This window comes from Protopterus annectens, chromosome 9.part0, assembly GCF_019279795.1.
Source record: "Protopterus annectens isolate FY-2018-M chromosome 9.part0, PAN1.0, whole genome shotgun sequence".
Classification (NCBI taxonomy): Eukaryota; Metazoa; Chordata; order Ceratodontiformes; family Protopteridae; genus Protopterus; species Protopterus annectens.
In genome coordinates this window covers 380,692,606-380,713,860 of record NC_056743.1, presented here as the reverse complement: position 1 = coordinate 380,713,860, position 21,255 = coordinate 380,692,606, and the positions used below count along the sequence as shown (strand labels likewise).

Sequence of the window (21,255 nt, the reverse complement as noted above, 5' to 3'; positions counted from 1 at the left end):
TTGGCCTCGTTCAACTAGCTTGTTGATAAAATAATGGGATTTGCACTAAATGCATTTTCAGAAAAATAACAGGCCATTAACTACAACATCTAGAGCCATTTACTTTCTGTAATCAGTCAGGAGTTTACTGAGAGAAAGGACAAAAATGATCAACAATCGTAATTTTGCAAGGAAGGAGCAAGCATTTAAGTCAAAAGGCATCAGTAGCCAGTAGGCAAGTGTCGAGAGCTGCATAAAGCTAGCTGTAAGGAAGCATTGTTTAGATGCGGAAACTCTTTAATGCCCAGTATACATAGCTCTCAACTGTCCAGATTTTTGCCTCATATATATTTTTTGTCAGTCCTCATAAAATTTGTAATTTTCTGGCAAACCTCTGAGGTCTGAAGTCACGAAATAATGCATGCATTTGAATTTCAACTTCATATCATTCAGAAAATGCATGTTAACAAAAATCATTATTGTAGCAACTTTCAATGTTTGTAAGAGCAATATCTAAATCTGTCCCTAGTTTTGGCCCTTTGTCCCTCATTATGTAGGCTCTGTCCAAACTTCTTGTTCTAAGATGTTGAGAGCTGTGCCAGTATGATTTTCCTACATATTTTTTAATTGTTATTAAGATTTGAGCCTAGGTGACGTATAGACATTTGGTCTATTCCTCATAAAATTTGTTTTTTTCTGACAAATCATTGTGGATTGAAAACAGTAAATAATGATACATATATGAGTTTCTGACTTCAAACCCTTCAGTAAGTAGATGGTAATGCAAAGCCTGCTTTGCACTTTATAAGAGTAACATTTTAAAGCTTGCTCCTGATTTTGGGATTTCTGTCCCCATGCTTTTGTTGGCTTTGTCCAGATGTCTTGCACTTAGAGGTTGAGGGATGTGCTCGGTAGGTAGATTGTCAGCAGTGCCCACAGTATTACAGGAATCTTTTTAGCTGTTTAAGTGCTTTGCTCTTTTCTTTTTTCTTATTTTCCTGTAGTGAGGAGCCTATGCCCCCATTCACACACACACACACCTAGATGTAGACTCTATTTACCCAAGAAGGATGGGGTAAAGTGTTCTGGGTTTTTTCAGTTGGACACAGTTTGGAATCATGTAGAAAGTGCTATCACATGAAATAAACAGATGGGCTAAAGCACTGGCTTCTCCAGGAATGATGTATGCACTCCTAAAGATGCTTGTTGACATACCCATTCTCACACCCTTCCTTGCTTTCTGTGAGAGGTATTATAAGTTGTTTCACTCCTCCTTGTTGATATACCAAAATCACTGTAATGTTTTCTGTGTGGATAACTAATGTAGCCTGGGGTCAGAGACTCCTGAAGTGCAAAGAAGATTGTGCTCATTTCCAGTTCACTAATATGCAACTGGCCGCTAACTATAATCATACTCCTTGGATAGTCTGTCTTTGACAATACAACCTCTTCCTATGGTACAGATGTTCACAGCGGCAGCCACTAAAGGGGTAGAAGTTTGGTAAGGATGGCCTGGCATAAGGTTTGGAGTATCAGCCACAAATGAGATGTGGTCTGCATGCCATGTCTGGTTTCACATAAATAGACATCATATCTATGAGCTGAAATCACTGAACTCTCGTTGTTCATTGAAGAACTCTCTTATAATACCTTGCAAAAGGAACACCAATGCTTTCATCAATCCCAATGTCCTTATTCAAATATGGGTTATGGCATAACGCAGGCGAAGGATTTGAGACATCATGTACTGTAATGAATAATCTTGTCCAAGACCAGCTGACCTTCTAGATGAACCCTGCATAAGAGAGTGTTTAGTGTTCAATCTGTGGAAGTCTGTAACTGAGATTGCACCAACTAGAATGTTGCAGTGTTTGCTGTGATCCTTCAAGGCCTAAATGGGTTAAGTACAAACTTCTAAGCAGATAACCATCACAAGAGCAGGTAGGAATCATTTGATATGATAGAGCAACATCTCCACTCTTTATAGCCTGTTATTCCCTGCAGATGTAAACATATATTTGCTGAGCACCCTGTGGGCTGAACTGAGGCCAAATGTCAGAGTCCTGAATTGATAATGTCTGGCTCCTTCCCAGAAGAATAGGAACCTTCTAGCCCTTTATCAATTGTTTAAATGGAGGTAGGCATCTTGAAAGCTCACAGAACATCTCATCTCCCTGTAGCAAACCAAGAAGGACAGTCTGCAGTATGGCTGTCGCTAAAATTTTTTTGGGATAAACTCATTTAGCTGCTCAAATCCAATATGGGTTTAAGGTTCTTTATTTTTTTGTGTACCAAAAATAAAATAATGCTATCCTAATCTTTTCTACTGGGAGGACCTCTTGGGTTGCCCTTTTGTACGATAATGGAGAACACTGGATTGCACCAGTGTTTTTACGTACATTGAACATTACGGCAATTGCATAACATTTAGGACCTGCTGCATAGCATCTCAGCCACAGCTCTCAACTTCTTTGCTCAATGAACAGGGGCAAAGCTAAAACACTACCAAGGCCCACTGTTGGACCATACTACTGCAAAATCGGATACTCGCTGCCATAAAACTTATGCTGAAGTAAAGTCTTAGCATGTGGTGCTGTAAAACTCCCAAATCAAAAGAAATAAGTGCAGGCTTAACATTATTGATGCTGATAACCTCTTCTAAGCTGTCAGCACCAGCAGCCAGGTTGACGTCAGTGTTTTTGAAGGTAGAGACTGTGGGCCAGAGGTCAGGACCTCACAGTTTTGATGCTGACAGCTCTGCCAGTATTGTAATCTGCACATCCTCAGGACCTGTGCTGGCATCATGGGTGCTGCTGAGTAGAACATGGACAATGCTTCAGAAAAAGTCAGGACTGAATTTAGGCTCGATCTGCTCTGTAAATAGGAAGAGTACAGACAGCAGGCATCTTTTCCTGGGTTCTAAAGAAGGCCTCCACAAACATGTTTAGTTGATTTTTGTAGGGGGTGTAAATATGGATCTTGATCTTTTGCTCTCCCATTGTTGTTATAATGTTTCAGTTTCTTTCTTGTCATCATGTTCCTTTTCTGTCTGAGAACTTTTATATTTTTCTGCACATACTTCTTATATATTTCACATTTTAACTTTACTTTCTCACTCATCATTTGTTGCTGCTTCTCAATACTTTTTTAAGTTTGATTCTCAGCTAGGGTACCTTCTGTGTGGAACTTGCATGTCCTTCCTGTACTTGCGTGGGTTTCCTTTGGGTACTTTGGTTTAACCCCACATTCGTCATGTTGTCCCATATTCTCTCCACGTTTTGACTGTTTTCACTGTGTTCCATGGTATATCCATTGCTCAGTAAGATATAACTGCTGTACTACTTTGACTGAATTACTCTGGTCTTTGTCCTTATAGATGGTAATGACTCAGTCATATATTATACTTGCGTCAGGAATATAGTGAATGTCTACTCAACAGCTAATAGAACTGCGGTGGTGGTGCTGCTGTAGCGTTGTCACTTCACAGTAAGACGTTGTCCTGTTCGATTCTCAGCTAAAGCGTCTTATGTGTGGAGACATGCGTGAATGGGCATACCTTCGTTGAAGGTTGTGTGTCAGGGCTGGCAACTCGGTACGTAAAAATCTACTGCCAATCATTAGCAGACCGGAGTTCCACTGTGGCGACCCCTAACTGGGAAAAGCCGAAAGATACAACTACTCAACAGGTAATGTGCAGCAGTTTTCCACCTGCACATTAGGGGTTCATTTCTGAATGTTTCATTTGGTGCTTGTACATACCAGGAAATGTTACTCAACGGTTGTTTTGCGGAAATCTTTCATTCTGGTGCTTGTGCATACATTATATTGAAGGGATCACTGGGGTGAATGCCTTCATTTGGTGGTTGTACATACTAGGAAATGTTACAAACGTTTCTTTAAATTTAACCTTTATAAGGAAGTGATACATAGGGAGTTTTATTCTGATGAAGTTCCGGGTTATGGAATGAAAGCACTTAATTTTTAATAACTGAAAAGGAATGCTTTTTTCTTTACATTTCTGGTTACCGGAGTGGTCTGAACAGTTTATGATTTCCACATTTGCTCTACAGCATTTTAGTTTTGGTTATTATCTTAAGTGTGGAACAGGAAATTATTTGCCTTCCTCAAAATTGTTAAATAAGAGGAATGTGATTCTGGTTGTGATCTTGAACATAGAAAGCTCTGCTGGGAAGAGGATAGTCACGCTGAGGAGTGTTTTATGAATTTAGTGCCTGAACACTCCAACTGGAAATCTGCAAAGAAAAACATGCTCTGATAAATTACCACTTCCTTTATCTTCTTTTTTTCAGTGCCCAACTTTTGCTTTTTGTAAAAGAAAAGCTATTTTAAGAGCCTGAAGTTATTGTCAAGTATTTTAAAGATGTTTTACATGGCTTATACAGTCTATGGCAGTTGTAGTTAATTTTGACATGGATCAACCAGGTCCTTTACATACTTACATTTACATTTTCTGATTTTGTCATTTCTGTTTATGATTATACTCAGTGTTTGGCTCAGTGAAATTAATGTTATTACTTGCACAAAAGTACCAGCATGTGTGGAAGTCTGCTGTGACACACTAGGTTGAGCTAGCCTTTCCAAGGGACAAAGCCTTCAGTGCTGACGGACATGTGCTTGACAAGAAAGAGGAAGGAAAAAACAGGTCATCATCACTCTCTACTCTTCCCTCATTAGGCCAATCATCAAGTATAATGCCCCATTTAGCATGTACCTCACTAGACACATGCATCAGCTGGAAAGGCCACAAAACTACCTCACGAAGAGGATCCTAGGCCATTAAAACATGTCCTACATGGGCAGACTCAAAAAGCTCCAGCTATTCTCTGTCTGATATCATCTACTAAGAGGTGATCCCCGCTTGACTTACAAAGCCATGTCTGACCCAGCTCTGTTAGAAATGCTACATCTAAAGAAATCCCAATCCCTCTGTACCACACGCTCCAGAGACCTCAACCTCATTACCACAATCAACCAAAAGTACAGTTGTGTACACTTACCATAAATGTAGATGTTCGAGTGTATTCACTATTACAGTCATCACACTTGGGTTATCTGCCTGCAGGATGCCCTCAGTCAGCCCGAATACCAGAGACTTAGTATATCTGTGTCGGATGCTGTCGCTTCTTTCAGATCTTCTTTCTTTCTTTCGTCAGGGGTATAAAAACAGGCAGCTGATGCCATTACATCAGTTTTTCTTGCCCCAAATGTCAGGACCCCCCCAAACAGGAAGTTAGGCTATGGTGTGGAAACACCACCAGTAAAAAGTAAATACCAATACCAGTAGGAATAGCCATAGAGAGGAGAGCTAAAGAAATAGAGAAAACAAGGAGGCTGGAGGGAGGGAAACCAGGACTGCAACAGTGAATACACTCAAACATCTACATTTATGGTAAGTGTACACAACTGTACTATGTTCTTCGTGTTTCACTGTTGCAGTCATCACACTTGGGTTAATTCCCAAAGCTGAAGAAGGATGGAGGCAGTCAAGAAGTGTTAGGGTTGGCTAGTAGGCATTGCAAGACTGCTGTAGCAAATCCTGCCCTGGATTTGGAAAAGATAGGCAGGTGGTAATGCTTGGTGAAGGTGTGTACAGAACTCCAAGTAGCAGCTTCCAGTATGTCCCCTGCTGTAGAGGTAGATGTAGCCCTAGTGGAATGTGTTCTGACCCCCTGAGGGGTTGGTTTTCCATGGTGCTTGTATCAGGAATGGATGCAATGTGCAATCGATTTGGAAATGGTTTGTTTTGAAATGGCCTTGAAATGTTGGCACTGTTGGATATTTTTGACAATATTTCTGCCTTTTTAACTTCTGACTGTTATTGTAACCAGAGGGATGGTTAGGTGAGATAACCTGAATTAATACTTTTAAATGGATCAACCAGATAATTTTGACATTTCTGCTTGTCTTATTATTATTATTATTATGATTATACTCAGTAGTTGCCTGAGTGAGATAAAGGTTATCACTACTGGACTACTGACAGCATGGAGCTACCATATTATTTATGCATTTCTCCTGGGTTTATCAGTCATGTGTGGAATTGAGGTGGGAGGAAGGGCTCAGTAATGTCTAAGTGTTATATTATTTGACTGAATGCCTACTCAGGTTATGCGCAGCAATTATCACCTATGTCTCAGCATGCATACCTTTGCAGTAATGAAAGGAAGGTCATTATCACATTATCAATATGTGCAGTTACAATATAGCAGTGAGTCATTATCACTTTTCTGGGAAAGTCTCAGCTGCTGTCACTGTTATTCACATAAGTAGAAGTCATTATCACTTTGACTGCAAAAGCCAGGTTGTGTTTTTTTCTCTGCTTGGAGTCATTGCAAGCAACCCCGCCTCATTCTTCATCAACTGCCTACCCTCCTAACCCCCTGATTTTTTTTCTTCCTATATATATATATATATATATATATATATATATACATAAAATCTGTGCATGTGTGTATATGGCTATATATATATATATATATATATATATATATATATATATATATATATATATATATATATATATATATATATATATATATAAAATGTACTTGCACATACATTGTTCACACACACACACACACACACACACACACACACACATATATATATATATATATATATATATATATATATATATATATATATAAAATGTTGGTGATTGTGTGTATCTCAACATTTTCCTGAAGGGGTCATTTGGGTGAATGCATCATTTAGGGACATGTGTATAACATGTAGTAATGAAGATGTTGGTAGGGCAAATAATTTGTGTACCAGGGAAGTGCTTGTGCATACATGGCCAGACTGCTGAAGGTCATACTACAGATATGGTGTAACAAGTATACGTAATCTATAGCTCAGGTTTCAGTGATGGTTATTATAATTTTTTTTATGTAACCAGCTTTCGAGAATAATTTATTATCTGTTAACAATATGCACATACTGGATTGAGGAAAACTGATGGGTCTTATTGTCACCAGAGTAATGGTCAGATGGATAACTGGAATTATTACTTTTGTGACTAATTTTTACATGGATGAGCCAGATAAGATTGACATTTCTGCTTCTATTACTGTACTTCTGCTTATACTCAGTACTTGGGCATGTCATGTTTCCATGCTTTATTAGTCATGGGTGGAAATTAGGTGGTAGAAGGAAGGGCTCAGTAACATCCAAGTGTTATACTATTTTGACTGTATTATAATGATATAGTATTTCTACTGAATGATAATGAATGCCGCTGCACTCCACACTAACATGTATTAGTAAGTTATTTGGTTATATGGTTATGGAAATTATGATTTTTTTTCATATTTTGGTAAATAACTTTGCAAGGGAGAATCTGAGTGTGCTAAGTAATACCTCATTTTAAAGACAGTACTGCTGGTTCCAACATGGTAAAAGAATTGGGTCTATATTATATTCTCGAAAGTAGACAATGTCGAATCGGACATTGTCGACACGAGAATATCGAATGCCCAGAAACTCGGGCATGTAAACAAAAATCTTCGTAAGGGGAGATTCCCGTTTACTGCAATGTAGTGTAGTCTCGGAGTTGGTATATTTAAATAGCGGGGGTTGTGGGGGTGCAGAGTACATTTTTTTTTTTTCTGTCTTTTTATAAGGTCGATGTTTGAAGACATCAACTATATGGTGTAGACCATATGTTGTTTGATGTTTTCAAACGTCGATCTTATAATATAGACCCAAAGAACTGTGCCTGTATGTTGTACACATGCAGATATCAAAGTTTGTTTCAGACTTAGGTTATGGAAATTATGATTTTTTCATATTTTGGTAAATAACTTTGCAAGGGAGCATCTGAATGTGCTAAGTAATACATCATTTTGAGGACAGTATTGATAGTTCCAACATGGTAAAAGAACTGTCCCTGTATGCTGTACAAATGTACAGATTTCAAAGTTTGTTTCGGACTTAGGTTATGGAAAGTATGATTTTTTTCATATTTTGGTAAATAACTTTGCAAGGGAGCATCTGAATGTGCCAAGTAATACCTCATTTTGAAGACAGTATTGCTGATTCCAACATGGTAAAAGAATTGTGCCTGCATGTTGTACATGTGCAGATATCAAAGTTTGTTTTGGAGTTAGGTTATGGAAATTATGATTTTTTTCATATTTTGGTAAATAACTTTGCAAGGGAGCATGTCAGTGTGCCAAGTAATACCTCATTTTGAAGACAGTGTTGCTCCTTACAACATGGCAAAAGAACTGTGTCTGTGCACTATACACATGTACAGATATCACAGTTTGTTTAGCCTTGTACGGTTATGAAAATTATACATTTCCAATACTTCTCATTATTATGCCCATATCTTTGCAAGGGAGCATGGTGATCACACAAATGATGCATCATTTTGAAGCTGACATTCAGACGCACAACTTCTACACTGATATGTAGGCTCTGTCTGTTACAGGTGATGAGATATTATGCTTTGTTTATTTATCAATTATGAGAAATATTATATTAATCATATTTATGTGAATATCTCCATAAAGGAGCATCACACAGTAATGGTTAAGGTATCATTTTAAAGCTGATATTCATGCTAACAAATTAAATACAAATTGTATGGGTCTACATGGTACATTGACAGAGATGTTGTGCTTTGCTTTTGCAAAAAGGCAAAAAAATATGCACAATATCAACATTCCTTGCCAGATATTTTATAATGACTTTGATATGCACTATCAACATTTACACTGTTGGAAAGGTCAGTGTCTGCTGAACAACGTTCACGTTTACATTTTTAGTCTAGCTCTTATAGTTAAAGCATTATGAACATTTGTTTTCTGTATGGTATTACAAATGTTTTTTCTGAAAATGAGCTCAGGCTGCACTGTTGTTCCCATGGTGGAATTAAGCAGGCAGCTTTTTCTGAGCTGCTCCGGAGTGAATGAGTTAAAAGATTGTTTTGCAATAGATATTGCATTACCTGCTGATGGATACCTCTCTTGAGAATTTTGGATATGGGTGACAAGATGGATATAGGAAGGAAACTGGATGGATCAAAAGAGTTGCCTCCTTTGTGGATGGGCATGATGTAGACTGTTTCCGTATGGTAGGTACTTCTGATTCGGATAAAGACCTATTTATAAGGATACTGATTGGGTAGGCAACTGAGTTAGCAGCCAGTTTGAAGTAGTATGGGGGGAGATTGTCAGCTGAAGTAGAGCAGGGTTTTAGATTTTGTAGCAATTTCTTAATGGTGTCAGTGGGTATGGGCTGAAATGAAAATGGGGTTTGTATGACATTTGCTGAGTATGAGGGTTAGTAATGACAGGGGTAGAAGTTGATGGCCTGGGGTTGGTGTCTGAATAGTTTGAAGGGTGGAGGGTTCCAGCATTAGGGGTATTAGTTAGTAAGTCTGAAATTGATTTTATGAAGTGCTTGTTAAAGTTTTCGGCTATTTGTGATGGAGAGGTATCAGGTTCATAGGTTCATACTAGGCTATCTGCCCTAGGGGATTTATAAGCCTAGCCAGAGTTGTGTGGCTTTCACCACCCCTTAGGTTGAAGAATACTATACCCATTAGTTTGCTGTGCCTCTGTCCAGCAGTGATACAGAGATGATCCCCGGGGTAAACCTACGATCTCCCATCCACTGGTCAAGATTCCTCTTGAACAGAGCCAGTGAGGTGCTCTGTCTCACATGGACCGGGATTCTGTTCCACAGCATAGGGAGTCTCTGAGTGATGAATCTGTCCCTCCAGCACGTCCTATTTATATCCGTGTTGAGGTTTAAGTCTCTTGCTCTTGTGGCTCTGGTGGATTTGGATTTTTGAGGTGGAGCATGTCCATTAATTCCGGGTTGGACATGGCCTTGTATGTCAGGCACAGGTCACCTCTGAGCAGACGGTATGCGACTGAATAGAGCTGGAGTTTCTTCAGTCGGGCAGCATATGGCATATTTTTGAGCCCCTTTATCCTTTTGGTGAGGAACTTTTGGGGTCTTTCCAATTGCTGCAGGTGTCGGGTAAGATACATTCGAATGGGGCATTGTACTCAATCATTGGTCTGATAAGTGAAGAGTACAGGGGAACAATGACCTCCCTTGATCTGGATGTGAATCCCTTCATAATCAGGTGGGCAATGCAGAAGGTCCTCCTAACCACTTTGGCAATGTGAGTGTCAAAAGAAAGGTTACTGTCAACTTGGGTCCCCAGGTCCCTGATAACCTCTTCTGTGCTTAATGGATTGCCACCTATGTGGTAACTTGGGGTTACCTTGTTTTTACCAAAGGGTATGACTATACATTTTTTGGCGTTTAGCTCAAGGCCATGGCTCTGGCACCAGTTATCCGTTTCTATGAGACCTCTCTGAAGGATATCTGTGTCTGATGGATTTTCAACTATGGCCAGTTTGCAGTCATCTGCAAACTTTGTCAGCCACAATCCTCCTATGTTTGCCTGCACTTCTGAAAAGTAGATTCCGAACAAGAGGGGGCCCAGGACTGAGCCCTGTGGGACACCGCTTGTGACCGGCTTGGAGTCTGACATGGCACCAGCAACTCTAACCCTGTGGGTTCTGTCCTTGAGCCAGTTTGCAACCCATCTTGTGACATATGGGTTTACATTTAAGCTGGTGAGCTTTTCTATGATACCCGAGTGGGGTATTGTGTTGAAAGCTTTTGCAAGGTCAAGGTAGGCTGTGTGAACTGCCTTACCCTCATCAATGGCCTTGGTGACTGTTTCAAAAAAGTCGACCAAGTTCAAGAGGCATGATCTGCCCTTGACAAAGCCGAATTGGGTAGGATCCAATGTCTGTAGGTCCCCTATGTCTTTATTTATGAGTTCCATTATGATCCTCTCCATAGCTTTGCGAACCAGGTTTGTTAAGCTTATGCGGCGGTAATTACCAGGGTCTGTAGAAGCATCGCCTTTGTGGAGTGGGACCACAGTTGCCGTACGCCACTCTTTGGGTACGTATCCTGTGGTAAGCCTAAGATTAAACAGCAGCCTTATGTGTGGGTTTAGTTCCTCATTGAGTTTGTGTAGCACACAGCCGGGGACACCATCCGGTCCCATTGATGCTGTGTTTTTAGCTTTAGAGAGAGCAGCTCTCACCTGGGCATTTGAGATGATTGGGAGGCTACACTCTGCTGGGATAGATATTTCTCCTTTTGGGGGGGGGGGGAGAAATTTTCACTGAACCTGTCTGCCAGTATGTTTGCAATGTCTGTGGGTTCAGTGATTTTTGTATCATTTTGGACTAATTCTGAGCATATCTGGGAGTTTCCACCCAGATTTCTAACATAGCTAAAGAAGGCCTTATGATTGTCTTTTGAGTCCTTGGTGATTTTTCTCTCAAAGTTGGCCTTGGATGATTTTATGAGTGATCGTAGTTTTTTACTAGTATTGATCAGAGATGTCTTCCCTTTTAGGGATTTTGCTCTATCTTGTAGTAGCTTTCTCCTCTTGTTGTAAAGTTTGTTTATGGCTGGGGTCCACCAGATCGGGCGCTTGCCTTTGGTGGAAAGGGTCTTGATTTTATTTGGGATTGCTTGATCCATGCAATCAGGGTGTACTCTCTATTTCTTCTAGGGTTAAGTAGAGAAGATATGGAGTACCAAAATTTACTGAGGTTGATTTTATGCTGGAATTAAAGCTGGGAATAATATGACTTCTTATCGCTGTTGATTAGTTTTATCACTTTGCTACGTAGTGTTTTGAAATGAACATGATTTTGTTCCTTTTTGTTTTGTTTCCAGGTTGACCAGGCTCAGTCCCTTTGCTTCATCAGGTGTTCACATTCCTTAGAGAGTCATGGTGCTTCATCAGGTGTTCACATTCCTTAGAGAGCCATGGTGCTGGGTTCTTTTTGATTCTTTTCATACGAATGGGAGCTGGTGTATTAAGTATGTGAAGGAGGGTGTTATTAAAGTATAGTACAGCAGCATTAAGGGGTAGTTGTTTAAGGGGTGTCCAATCTACGTCCTGTAGGAGATTGTTGAATTTATGCTAACAAAAATTAGTTGTTCCTAACTGATTTTATAGTGTGTACTCTTAGTTGCTGGGAGTTTGTTGTAAGGGAGTAAGCTAGTAGATGATCACTCAAGGAACTAGGCAGTGTACCAGAAGAGAGGTAATTGGCAGGGTGGGATACTAGGATCCAGTCCAGGGTGTATTGGCAGACAAGATCTTTGCTGTATCTTGTTGGATCATTGATAAGCTGGGAAAAAACATACAGATTTATACTATTTGTGGGAGAGTTGAAAGCTATGGTTTGCCAATCTATATTTACATCTCCTAAGATCATTGTTTCAAGGTTTACCATTTGGGATGTCCAGGATATAATATTTTCCAACACTAGTATATTGTTACCTGGTGGGATATATATTACTATTATCCAAATTATTTTTGATATATTAAGGTTCAAAAAGGAGATTAGTACCTCAGCACTGGAAAGGATGGTTACATTACTGGTACTGGGTGTGATGTTGAGTGTAGAGGGATATAGAAGTGCTAGCCCTCCCCTTTTTTTAGATCTATTTCTTCTGGTTATTGCAAAGTTTGGCGGTATTATTTCTGATCCTTTTACACTGGGATGTAGCCATGTTTCAGTAAGGGCTAGTATGTCAGGTTTATTTTGATCAATCCAGGCATGCAGTGGGGCTATTTTATTACATATACTTCTAAGGTTAAGTGTAAGTATGTTTAAGTCATGAATTGCATCAGGCAAAGCTCACACAAACAAATATTTCAAGGAACCAGAATGGATTTCTGAACCTGCTAATCTACCTAGAGTCCTTAATTCAAAACTTTGAGTACCTAGGTCTGAACAACAGGCTTAACCTATAACGATATGTATCATCCTGTTTTACTCTGCAATCAACCACTCCATTTACGACCGCTGAGTAGCAGATTCATGCCTTTCTCCTATACCTTGTTTTCTAGTGTTGGAAAGATGTTGTTCTACAGACCCGTATATCCCTTACCTTCTCTCTGTAAACAAATTAGAACTGGATTAACAGTCATCAGTCTAGCTGCTGACTCTCTCCATATACCTGTGGGCCTCCAGCATCCTTGACCCTCTCCATATACCAGTGGGCTCCAGCATACTGCATGCATACCAGGTGCTTTACTTGCACTGCATTATGCTAAACTTATAAATGTCACTTCACACAATATGAATGCATGGCACAATGTGTTTTACATTACGAATGACATGGTGTGCTTCGCATTATGCTACACATCTTCAGTCTTGTGGTTTCATTCCTATAACTGACATTATTCATTCCTGTAACTGACATCACCCTTGAAAAATGACACTGTGTGATGGTTTCCTCCTCATTCATGGAGTATTTAAAATAAACATAACATGAAATACAAGTGCTCGTTACTCGCAGAAGCAGGCTCAGTGTTCAGAAGTAGTAAATGATATATTGTAAATCTCTACAAAAGAACCATTCAGTGAATTTCTCTCTTATCCCAGCTCTCTGCCAGGCCATTTAGCCTGCAACCCTCCTGTCAGTCATCCTTTCAACTTCTCAAACAATACTAGACACTGCTTGAAGAGGCAAGGAACAATGTAAGAAGGATGAGCAGATGTCATTCATGCAAGCTTGACTTTTTCTGCCTTAGTCTCTCATCATCTGATGACCTCTACAGTAGTACACCTTTTGCAGCAGGAACATTCCATAATTCCATGTACCTGCTTCCCTGCTAGACTGCATTTTTCTCCTTGAAATGTACCGTGCCTTATTGAATTAAGATTTGGAGCCTGGCCATGTGTCAGGTGCTATACAAGCTGCAAGATATCACTGTAACTGCCAACCTACAAATGGCAAGCTGGCAGTGTGGCATTGGCTACCTACTTCTGTAACACTCCAGCTGGCTTCTGCAGCACCTACATCCAACAGTCAAACCCTGGTCTCCAGTAATATAGCCTTTTCTTCAACCCTTGGCAAACCACAGCCACCTTCCATATAGAAAAACCTAGGTACACACAAACAGCACACTCATAACTGCCAACATACCATCACATCACCCTAGTTCTCAAAGTCTTTCATACCAAAGTCCTTCGCTGAAGCTACCACTCCAGAAAGGGAAAAACACCAGTGATTACAATGATGCCCTTACAGATGGTACCCTTAGTCCATTTGTCTAAAACCTCTTACCTGGGAACTCAGGAATTTTATGAAATAATTATGTTCATAAATACTTTGCTCAGTAGTATTAATTACTAATTTTTCATATCCCTTAGCCACCAGAAAAAATACATAGTTTCTAGGTTACAGACTTCTTTTTGAGACTCTATAGATAGACTTTACACAAAGGGGAAACACTGCAAATAATTCAACATTTGTAATGTCGAACATTTTTTTTATGCCAGCAGAAGTGATCAAAACTCTTTCTATCACTTCTGCCGATGTTAAGCCTGTGCACGATTGTGAAAGGTGGGGTTTGGGGAATTTACTCTTTCTCCACTGCAGAACAATCTAGCAGTAGGTATATATAACAGGGGATGTGGGGGTGCAGTGGGAATTGGGGCTTGCCCCCCCCCCAAAAAACAAGTGTTTGTTTTTTTTTTTTTTTTGGTGTTTTGGCTTTCAATCTTTCGGGATCAATGTTTACCCATTCAAGATTTCTGTACTTCAATGTTTTCCAAGTACATCCAACAAATAATATAAACTACTTCAAAACACTTGGTTGGGGCTGTAATAGTAATATCTTCCTAAAAGAATCTGTATAGCAAACTACTTTATGCGTGTAAATGAAAAAAAATCTTTGAAGGCTCAACTTGCTGAAAACAACTTACACAAAGACCACTCATGCCCCAAAATTAAAGTTTTAGAGCAAGCAAGTAAATTAACCTAAACCCAGCACCAACACAATTCAATGCTAATCTTGTCAATGGCTACCATGAAGCACAGACTATTCACTATTATAAATGATCATATAAATGAAGCCTAATTCTTACAGCCCCAGGATTAGTTTTATAGGTTACAGGTTCACAGGTAAGTACTAGGCTAGCTGCCCTTGTGGACCATTTTAAGCCTAGCCAGTTTCCTATTTTGTGCTGGAATTAATCTATCCCATTTCGTTACAGGTTGGCCTTGAGCCATCCCATGGGGAATAATTATAACTTACCCCAAATAATAATAACTGGGATCATACCACAGATAATATGAGGGGACCCATGCATGAGATAAAGCATTTAGGAGCTGCCTCTGTCTATCAGTAGCACAGTGGGTAGTCCTGAGATAAATTTTCTTTTTCCCATCTACAGATCCAAGTTGCACTTGAATAAGGACCGTGATGATCTTTGTTTTATGTGGATGGGGAGTCTGTTCCAGAACAAGAGTATCCTCTGCGAGATGTACCTTTCCTTCTAAACTGTTTTGCTGATGTTGCAGAAGAGGTTTAGATCCCTAGACTGAGTATTTTAGATGCCATTTGAATTGTTAATGTAAAGTAAATCCATCAGTATTGGTCAGAGAATGCCTTGTATGCCAGATGCATGGCACCTCTTAGCAGTCTGCAGGATATCAAGTAAAGTGACAGAGTTTTGAGTCGATCCATGTTGGACATGTTGTTTAGGCCTTGTATCCTTTTAATAAGGTATCTCAATGGGCGCTCCAGTTGTTGTATGTTTCTGGACAGATACATGGCAAAGGGGGCATTACATTCAATAACTGGCCTAATGAGGGCTGATGAAAGTGAGGCAATGACATCTCTAGATCTAGACACAATCCACTGGTTTATAAACTGTGCACTATAGAAGAATTTTCTTAAAATACATATTGGTCAAAAGATAGGTCACTGTCCACATAAGTTACTAAATACCGAACAATTGGACTAATGCAGAAGTTCCCTCAAACAGAGGATATAACAATGCATATTTTGGCATTTAGTTTCAGTCCATGTTTTTAGCACCAGTTATTTATTTCAGACAAACCTTCCTGCAGGATGGCTAAGTCATCTGGGGATTCAGTGACTGCTCCAAACATAGTCAGTCAGAGCCCTCTGTTATTGCCTTTTACTTCAAAAAAAGTATATGCCAAACAGGAGAGGTCCCAGCACAGAACCCCAGGGGACTCCCCTGGTGACTGGTCTCTGTGTGGAGCTAACTTCCCTATTTTGATACCCTGTGTCCTATCTGTGAACAGCTGACAATCCAGCGGGTGACACAGGGGTTTATTTAGCTTTTCTACTATGCCTGAGTCGGGAATTGTGTCAAGAGTTTTGTCCAGGTTGAGGTATGAGGTGTGTACCATTTTGCCAACATCCATTGCTTTGGTGACCTTTTCAAAAAAACATACCAGGTTGAGTACGAATGTCCTGCCCTTGACAAATCCAAACGGAGACAGGCCCAGTGCTTTGAGGTTCCCTATGTCCTGCTTGATTAGTTCCATGATACGTCTTTCCATGGCTTTGCATGTGAGTTTTATTAATAACGGCTTCAAATAAAAAAATATATATATTTGACACTAAAGGCAACAGATATTAGGCCAACTACATCAGCAAAGTTACTGTCAAAAACAGCAGCTGAACCTGAGGGATCCTAGTTTAGACACAGAAAATGTAGCTAAAAAGGAACAAATGGATGACTCAGGAGAGTCCATAAATTACAGGGTTTGTTACAATGCTCTGAGGTCACCAGACACACCAGGTGAGTGAAAGGTACAGTACACAATATGAAATGAAGTGTGCACTTAAGAAATGTACCATTCTGTCATAAATAATTGTTTTACAATACCATAGCAAGTCAAACAACCTTAACACAAATAAATTTACTGTAACATTTACAATAAAAAAAAACAAACTTGAAATGTTGGCAGTGAAGAAAGAGAACTTTTCCCTAGCCAATTCACTTCATTAGTGCCGAGGTGAATGCCCTACCTTTGGACAATCAGCTGAAGTTTAGAGGGGCTTGTTTTGATTAGGTTCTGTGCTTCTGCATTCAACATCTCCTCTGTGCTACTCTCATTGATGGCCAGGATGACATCACCACAGCGGAGGTCTGCCTTTTCTGCTTTGCTACCCTCATTCACCTGGTGGGGGAGAAGAAGAAAAATGCACTCAATACAGTTCCATTTCAGAGCACACCTGACAGCAGCAACCACTGGTAATCATCAAATAACGTTATGCCCATGTGCTAGTCAGATTAACAAAAACAACAATTTAGATATTAAAACAGTGGCTTGAGATAGAAGATGTTAAAAACAGGACTGCAAAGCTAATTAATTTTGCATTAACTGCTTTTGCTAGCCTGCAGAATTCTGAGCTTGGCTATCTATCAATCTGTATGAATTGCTCAAAAAAAAAAAAAACACTGATCAAAATGCATAGTTCCTGCAATTACCTCACCATGTCAACAATCTAAACCTGAGATCTTGCAAACACCCCTAGCTGTGCGCAGTAAGTACTGTCACTGCCGGTCATGAGTCACCCATAGCCAAGTGCAGTAAGTACTGTCACTACCGGTCATAAAAGTCACCACTAGCTGTGTGCAGTAACTACTGTTATTACCTTGAATAGCCCACAGGTCATGAGTCACTCCAACTTTGTAGAGTTAAGTATTATCAGTCCCTTGAATAACCCACAGGTCATGAGTTACCCCTAGCTGTGTGCAGTAAGTACCGTCACTGCCTTGAAAAACCCATGGGTCATGAATCAAACATTTCTCTGAAGCTACTTCACAGTCAGATGTGTCACTCACACAAAGGAAGAGGGTTTCCTGCTTTTCTCACCATAAGCTGATCTATACTGATACAAGCATCTCTCACCACATATCAACTGACAAGAAATTTTATTTTGAACTTCACATCCTAAGAGACACGGGAGTCTGCCTTACAATATAATCTAAAGCTGTTGAGCTAACCTCCTTCAGATACATGGTCCTGAGCCATCAGACAGGCTCATAAAATGCCACTCCTATATCAGTAAAGCCTGTGCAGCCCTTGCAGTGCATCACATGCACAAGAGAACACTGCTCTGTCTCTGAATACATGCATATTGCAACATTTATTCCATCCAGGGCTCCTTAACTGGGCCTCATACTCAGTGATAGACCGCTTGCATACAGACAAGTGATGAGCAGGAGGGCAGGGCAATGTCCTGCATACAATAATGTTGAATAATGTTCTGCAGCAACCTGATCCACAAATTTCAAAACATTACCATAAGCACTGCATTAAACTCCGGAGTTGATACATATAGAACAGAGCTCAAAACAAACAGATGCACCTCAGCTACAAAATGGTGGCTTAACCAGGAACTAGACACGTACTGTACTGCTCATAAGACTTTAATGTAAGCAAAAGTTATATACTTAACTGTAATGACAAATCTTTAGGTAGAAGATCCATATTTGGTAGTAAACAGAACTGTCCACCCCACACATTAGGGCTGCATGACGGATAGAACTTTTCCAGCTCATTAGGTACATTTCTGCTTCCAGTTTATACATGTCTCTTTTTGGAGTCTCCAGTTCTTCACTAACATCATTAACATGCACAGGAAAAAATGAAACGAGAGAAACAAAGTCAATTAAGATCAAAATCACCCCAGACAAGAAGATGGCTGATGGGAATACCACTGAAGATGGAACTACTACTTTTAAACACATCATTAAGGTAAGAACATAACTTTCATATCTGAAAAATATAAGTCCATCTTCAGTAACTACTAAGATGAATTCCCTAACAAATCCTCCATAATGGCCACCACTATGGATTAATACCCTAAAGGAATAGCATGACCGGAGTTCTATGCCCAGCTTATAATTCAAGGCAAAGGATATTTAAAGGTAACCAAGTAGCTGCTCCACAACTAGCATCTGCCAATGCAATGTGTAGGAGGGCCACAGACATCATCCAGTCCTTGGCTGAAGAAGCCAATCGACTCTGTAGGAAGGGATTTTTCATGTTCAATGTAAAAGAATCCTAAACTTACACAGCCATTTGAGGAGAGTGATCTTAGACACTTTTGTTCTCAGTGAATGGGTACAATGGATACAGACAACTGGCCATCTTTGTGGAAATATTTCGCTCTGACCATACAGAGCCTGAGCTGGTGATGAACATACATAAGACAAAGGCAGCATTCACCATGGCTGCAGTGCACTGGAAAAAAAGACAGGGATCTTAGCAGACCAATTGATATTCGACTCCATAGCTACTTTAGGCATAAATGATGGATGTGTCCTGGGAACCACTTTTAACTTATGGAATAAGAGATACGGTGATTTGACAGAACCTGTAACTTGGAAATTCTCTTAACTGAGCCAATAGCCAATAAAAAGATTTATCCAAGACAGAAATGTTATGTCTTCCAAAGCATATGGCTTGCACTATGGCAGTGGCAGCTTCTTGGGGTCCCAACTGGGAGTGGGGAGGCCTATGACTGAATGATTTGCAAACTTTAAAGACAGCCAAACAGCAACACAGGAATCTCAACTGGAAGATGGAAATTGAGTTTGAACAGTAAGTCTACACTGAGTAAAGCTATTCCATTAAGGAGAACAGTATCACAGGCAGTGGGACAGTGAATGGTAATATACATTTGCATTGGTCCAGGTAAAGATGCACTGCCTTTCATCCTTTTAAGTGTTTCTGGTGTATGGTCTCTAGGTAGACTGTGAAAAAAGGGAACTCCTTGTGAAAAGGAAGACCTGCTAACTACTAGCAGAAATGGAAAAGGCACTCAAGTTGGCTTCAGTGTGTATGTCTGACTGGGGTTTGAAAACAGAGGTAATCCAGAGGGCTCAAGTGAAGTCTGGTATCCTACCAGTGACTCAGAGGGTGACAGGACAAACACGAAACAGAGTATAAAGGATAAGCCCAGATAAAATCACATTAGCTAGCAGATCTAGGAGACTCTTTCTGAGACCCTCCCTGTGGGAGGAATAAAGACACCTTGGTGAAGTTTCCGGTAGTTTATTCAGTTAAGCAGGTACATAGATAAGTGTTCTTGTCATTAGAACAAGAACACTCTTCCATCTACCTGCCTAACTAAATAAACTACTGGAATCTTCAACAAGGTGTTTTTATTCCTCACACAGGGAGGGTATCAGAGACAGTCACTCTACCAGATCTGCTAGCTAAAGTGATTTTATCTGGACTAATCCTTTATACTCTCTTTCTGGATGGGATTTGAAGGATAGTTGGGACAGCAATAGCTTAAATGGCAAGCACGGCCCAGGGTGGCCATAAAGTAATTAAATGGAAACTGAAGCTAGGTTTGTCTATACCAGAATAAGGTTATAAACATCATTTTGGCCTTGCGTATTATGACTTGCTGGATAAAGTGCAAGATCAATGGAAATGTCCTACAGAAGACCATTTAACCACTCATGAATGAGGCCATCCTTGGTATGACAATTTCATACTGGAACAAGGCAGAAGAAAAGGGGCACATTACATTAGACAGGAAGGAAAAGAGGTGACAAAATGGAATTTCATACATACAACAAAAACTACTCTGGCTATACTGACTCTCTTAAGGGATCATCTCACTATGACTGAGCTTCTCTGTTAATGAATTGGCTTTTAGAATATGAGCTGTCATCAAAAACATTACTGTCAGTAGCTCAAAAGATAGCACACTCACATTCAATGCTAGAAGATCAGAAGGCTGTGGGTTCTATTCCGAGTCAAGGTTCTTAGATCCATTTTCCATTACTGACAGTGAAGTGCTGCATAAGGAGAAACTGCATCCCTGAGTGTAGCTCAAGTGGATGCAAAGGATTCCACAGCACTTACTAAAAAGAGTAAGGAATGCTTCTTTGTTATACTCTCTACATCTACATACTCATTTATACATCATATTATTCAATTAATTTTGCTATTTTTCAACAATCCTCTACACTTCATCTAACACCACTTCCTCTTTCAACACTTTATAATTCTTAGCATCTCTTTTATGAAAGCACATCAGGCAATTTTATTTTTAATCTCATACAAATTCTTCTTCTTCTGTATCTGTAACTTCCATATAGTATCAAATTTATGTCAATTTTTATAAAATATTATTGTCTAAAAAAAGCTCTCAAATTTCCAAATTACTTTAATCTTCTTAACTTTGAGGAACACGTTTCATTATTTCCTCTACCCTAACCTTTACAAAAAATCTCCACATTTACAAAACTCTTCAAATTGTTCCTGCCTCTACTTTACTGCAATCAAAATAATATTTTCTAAATCTTCTTATGGATAAACAAATACATTTTCTGTCATTATTCTCCTGTACCATTCCACTCATCATCATCCCATATCTGTAACACATACTTGAGT

At 39.7% G+C, this 21,255-nt stretch overlaps 1 protein-coding gene across 3 annotated transcripts in view; it reads right to left on the bottom strand.

Annotated features, from left to right (window-relative positions):
- PDLIM2 (PDZ and LIM domain 2) overlaps window positions 1-21,255 on the bottom strand; it is a 3,176,635-nt gene that overhangs the window by 2,289,871 nt on the left and 865,509 nt on the right. For all 3 annotated transcript variants that reach the window (XM_044082921.1, XM_044082925.1, XM_044082922.1), the window contains one exon: window positions 16,862-17,013. In XM_044082921.1, coding sequence (XP_043938856.1) covers window positions 16,862-17,013 — 152 coding nt within the window. The remainder of the gene's footprint in view (window positions 1-16,861; window positions 17,014-21,255) is intronic.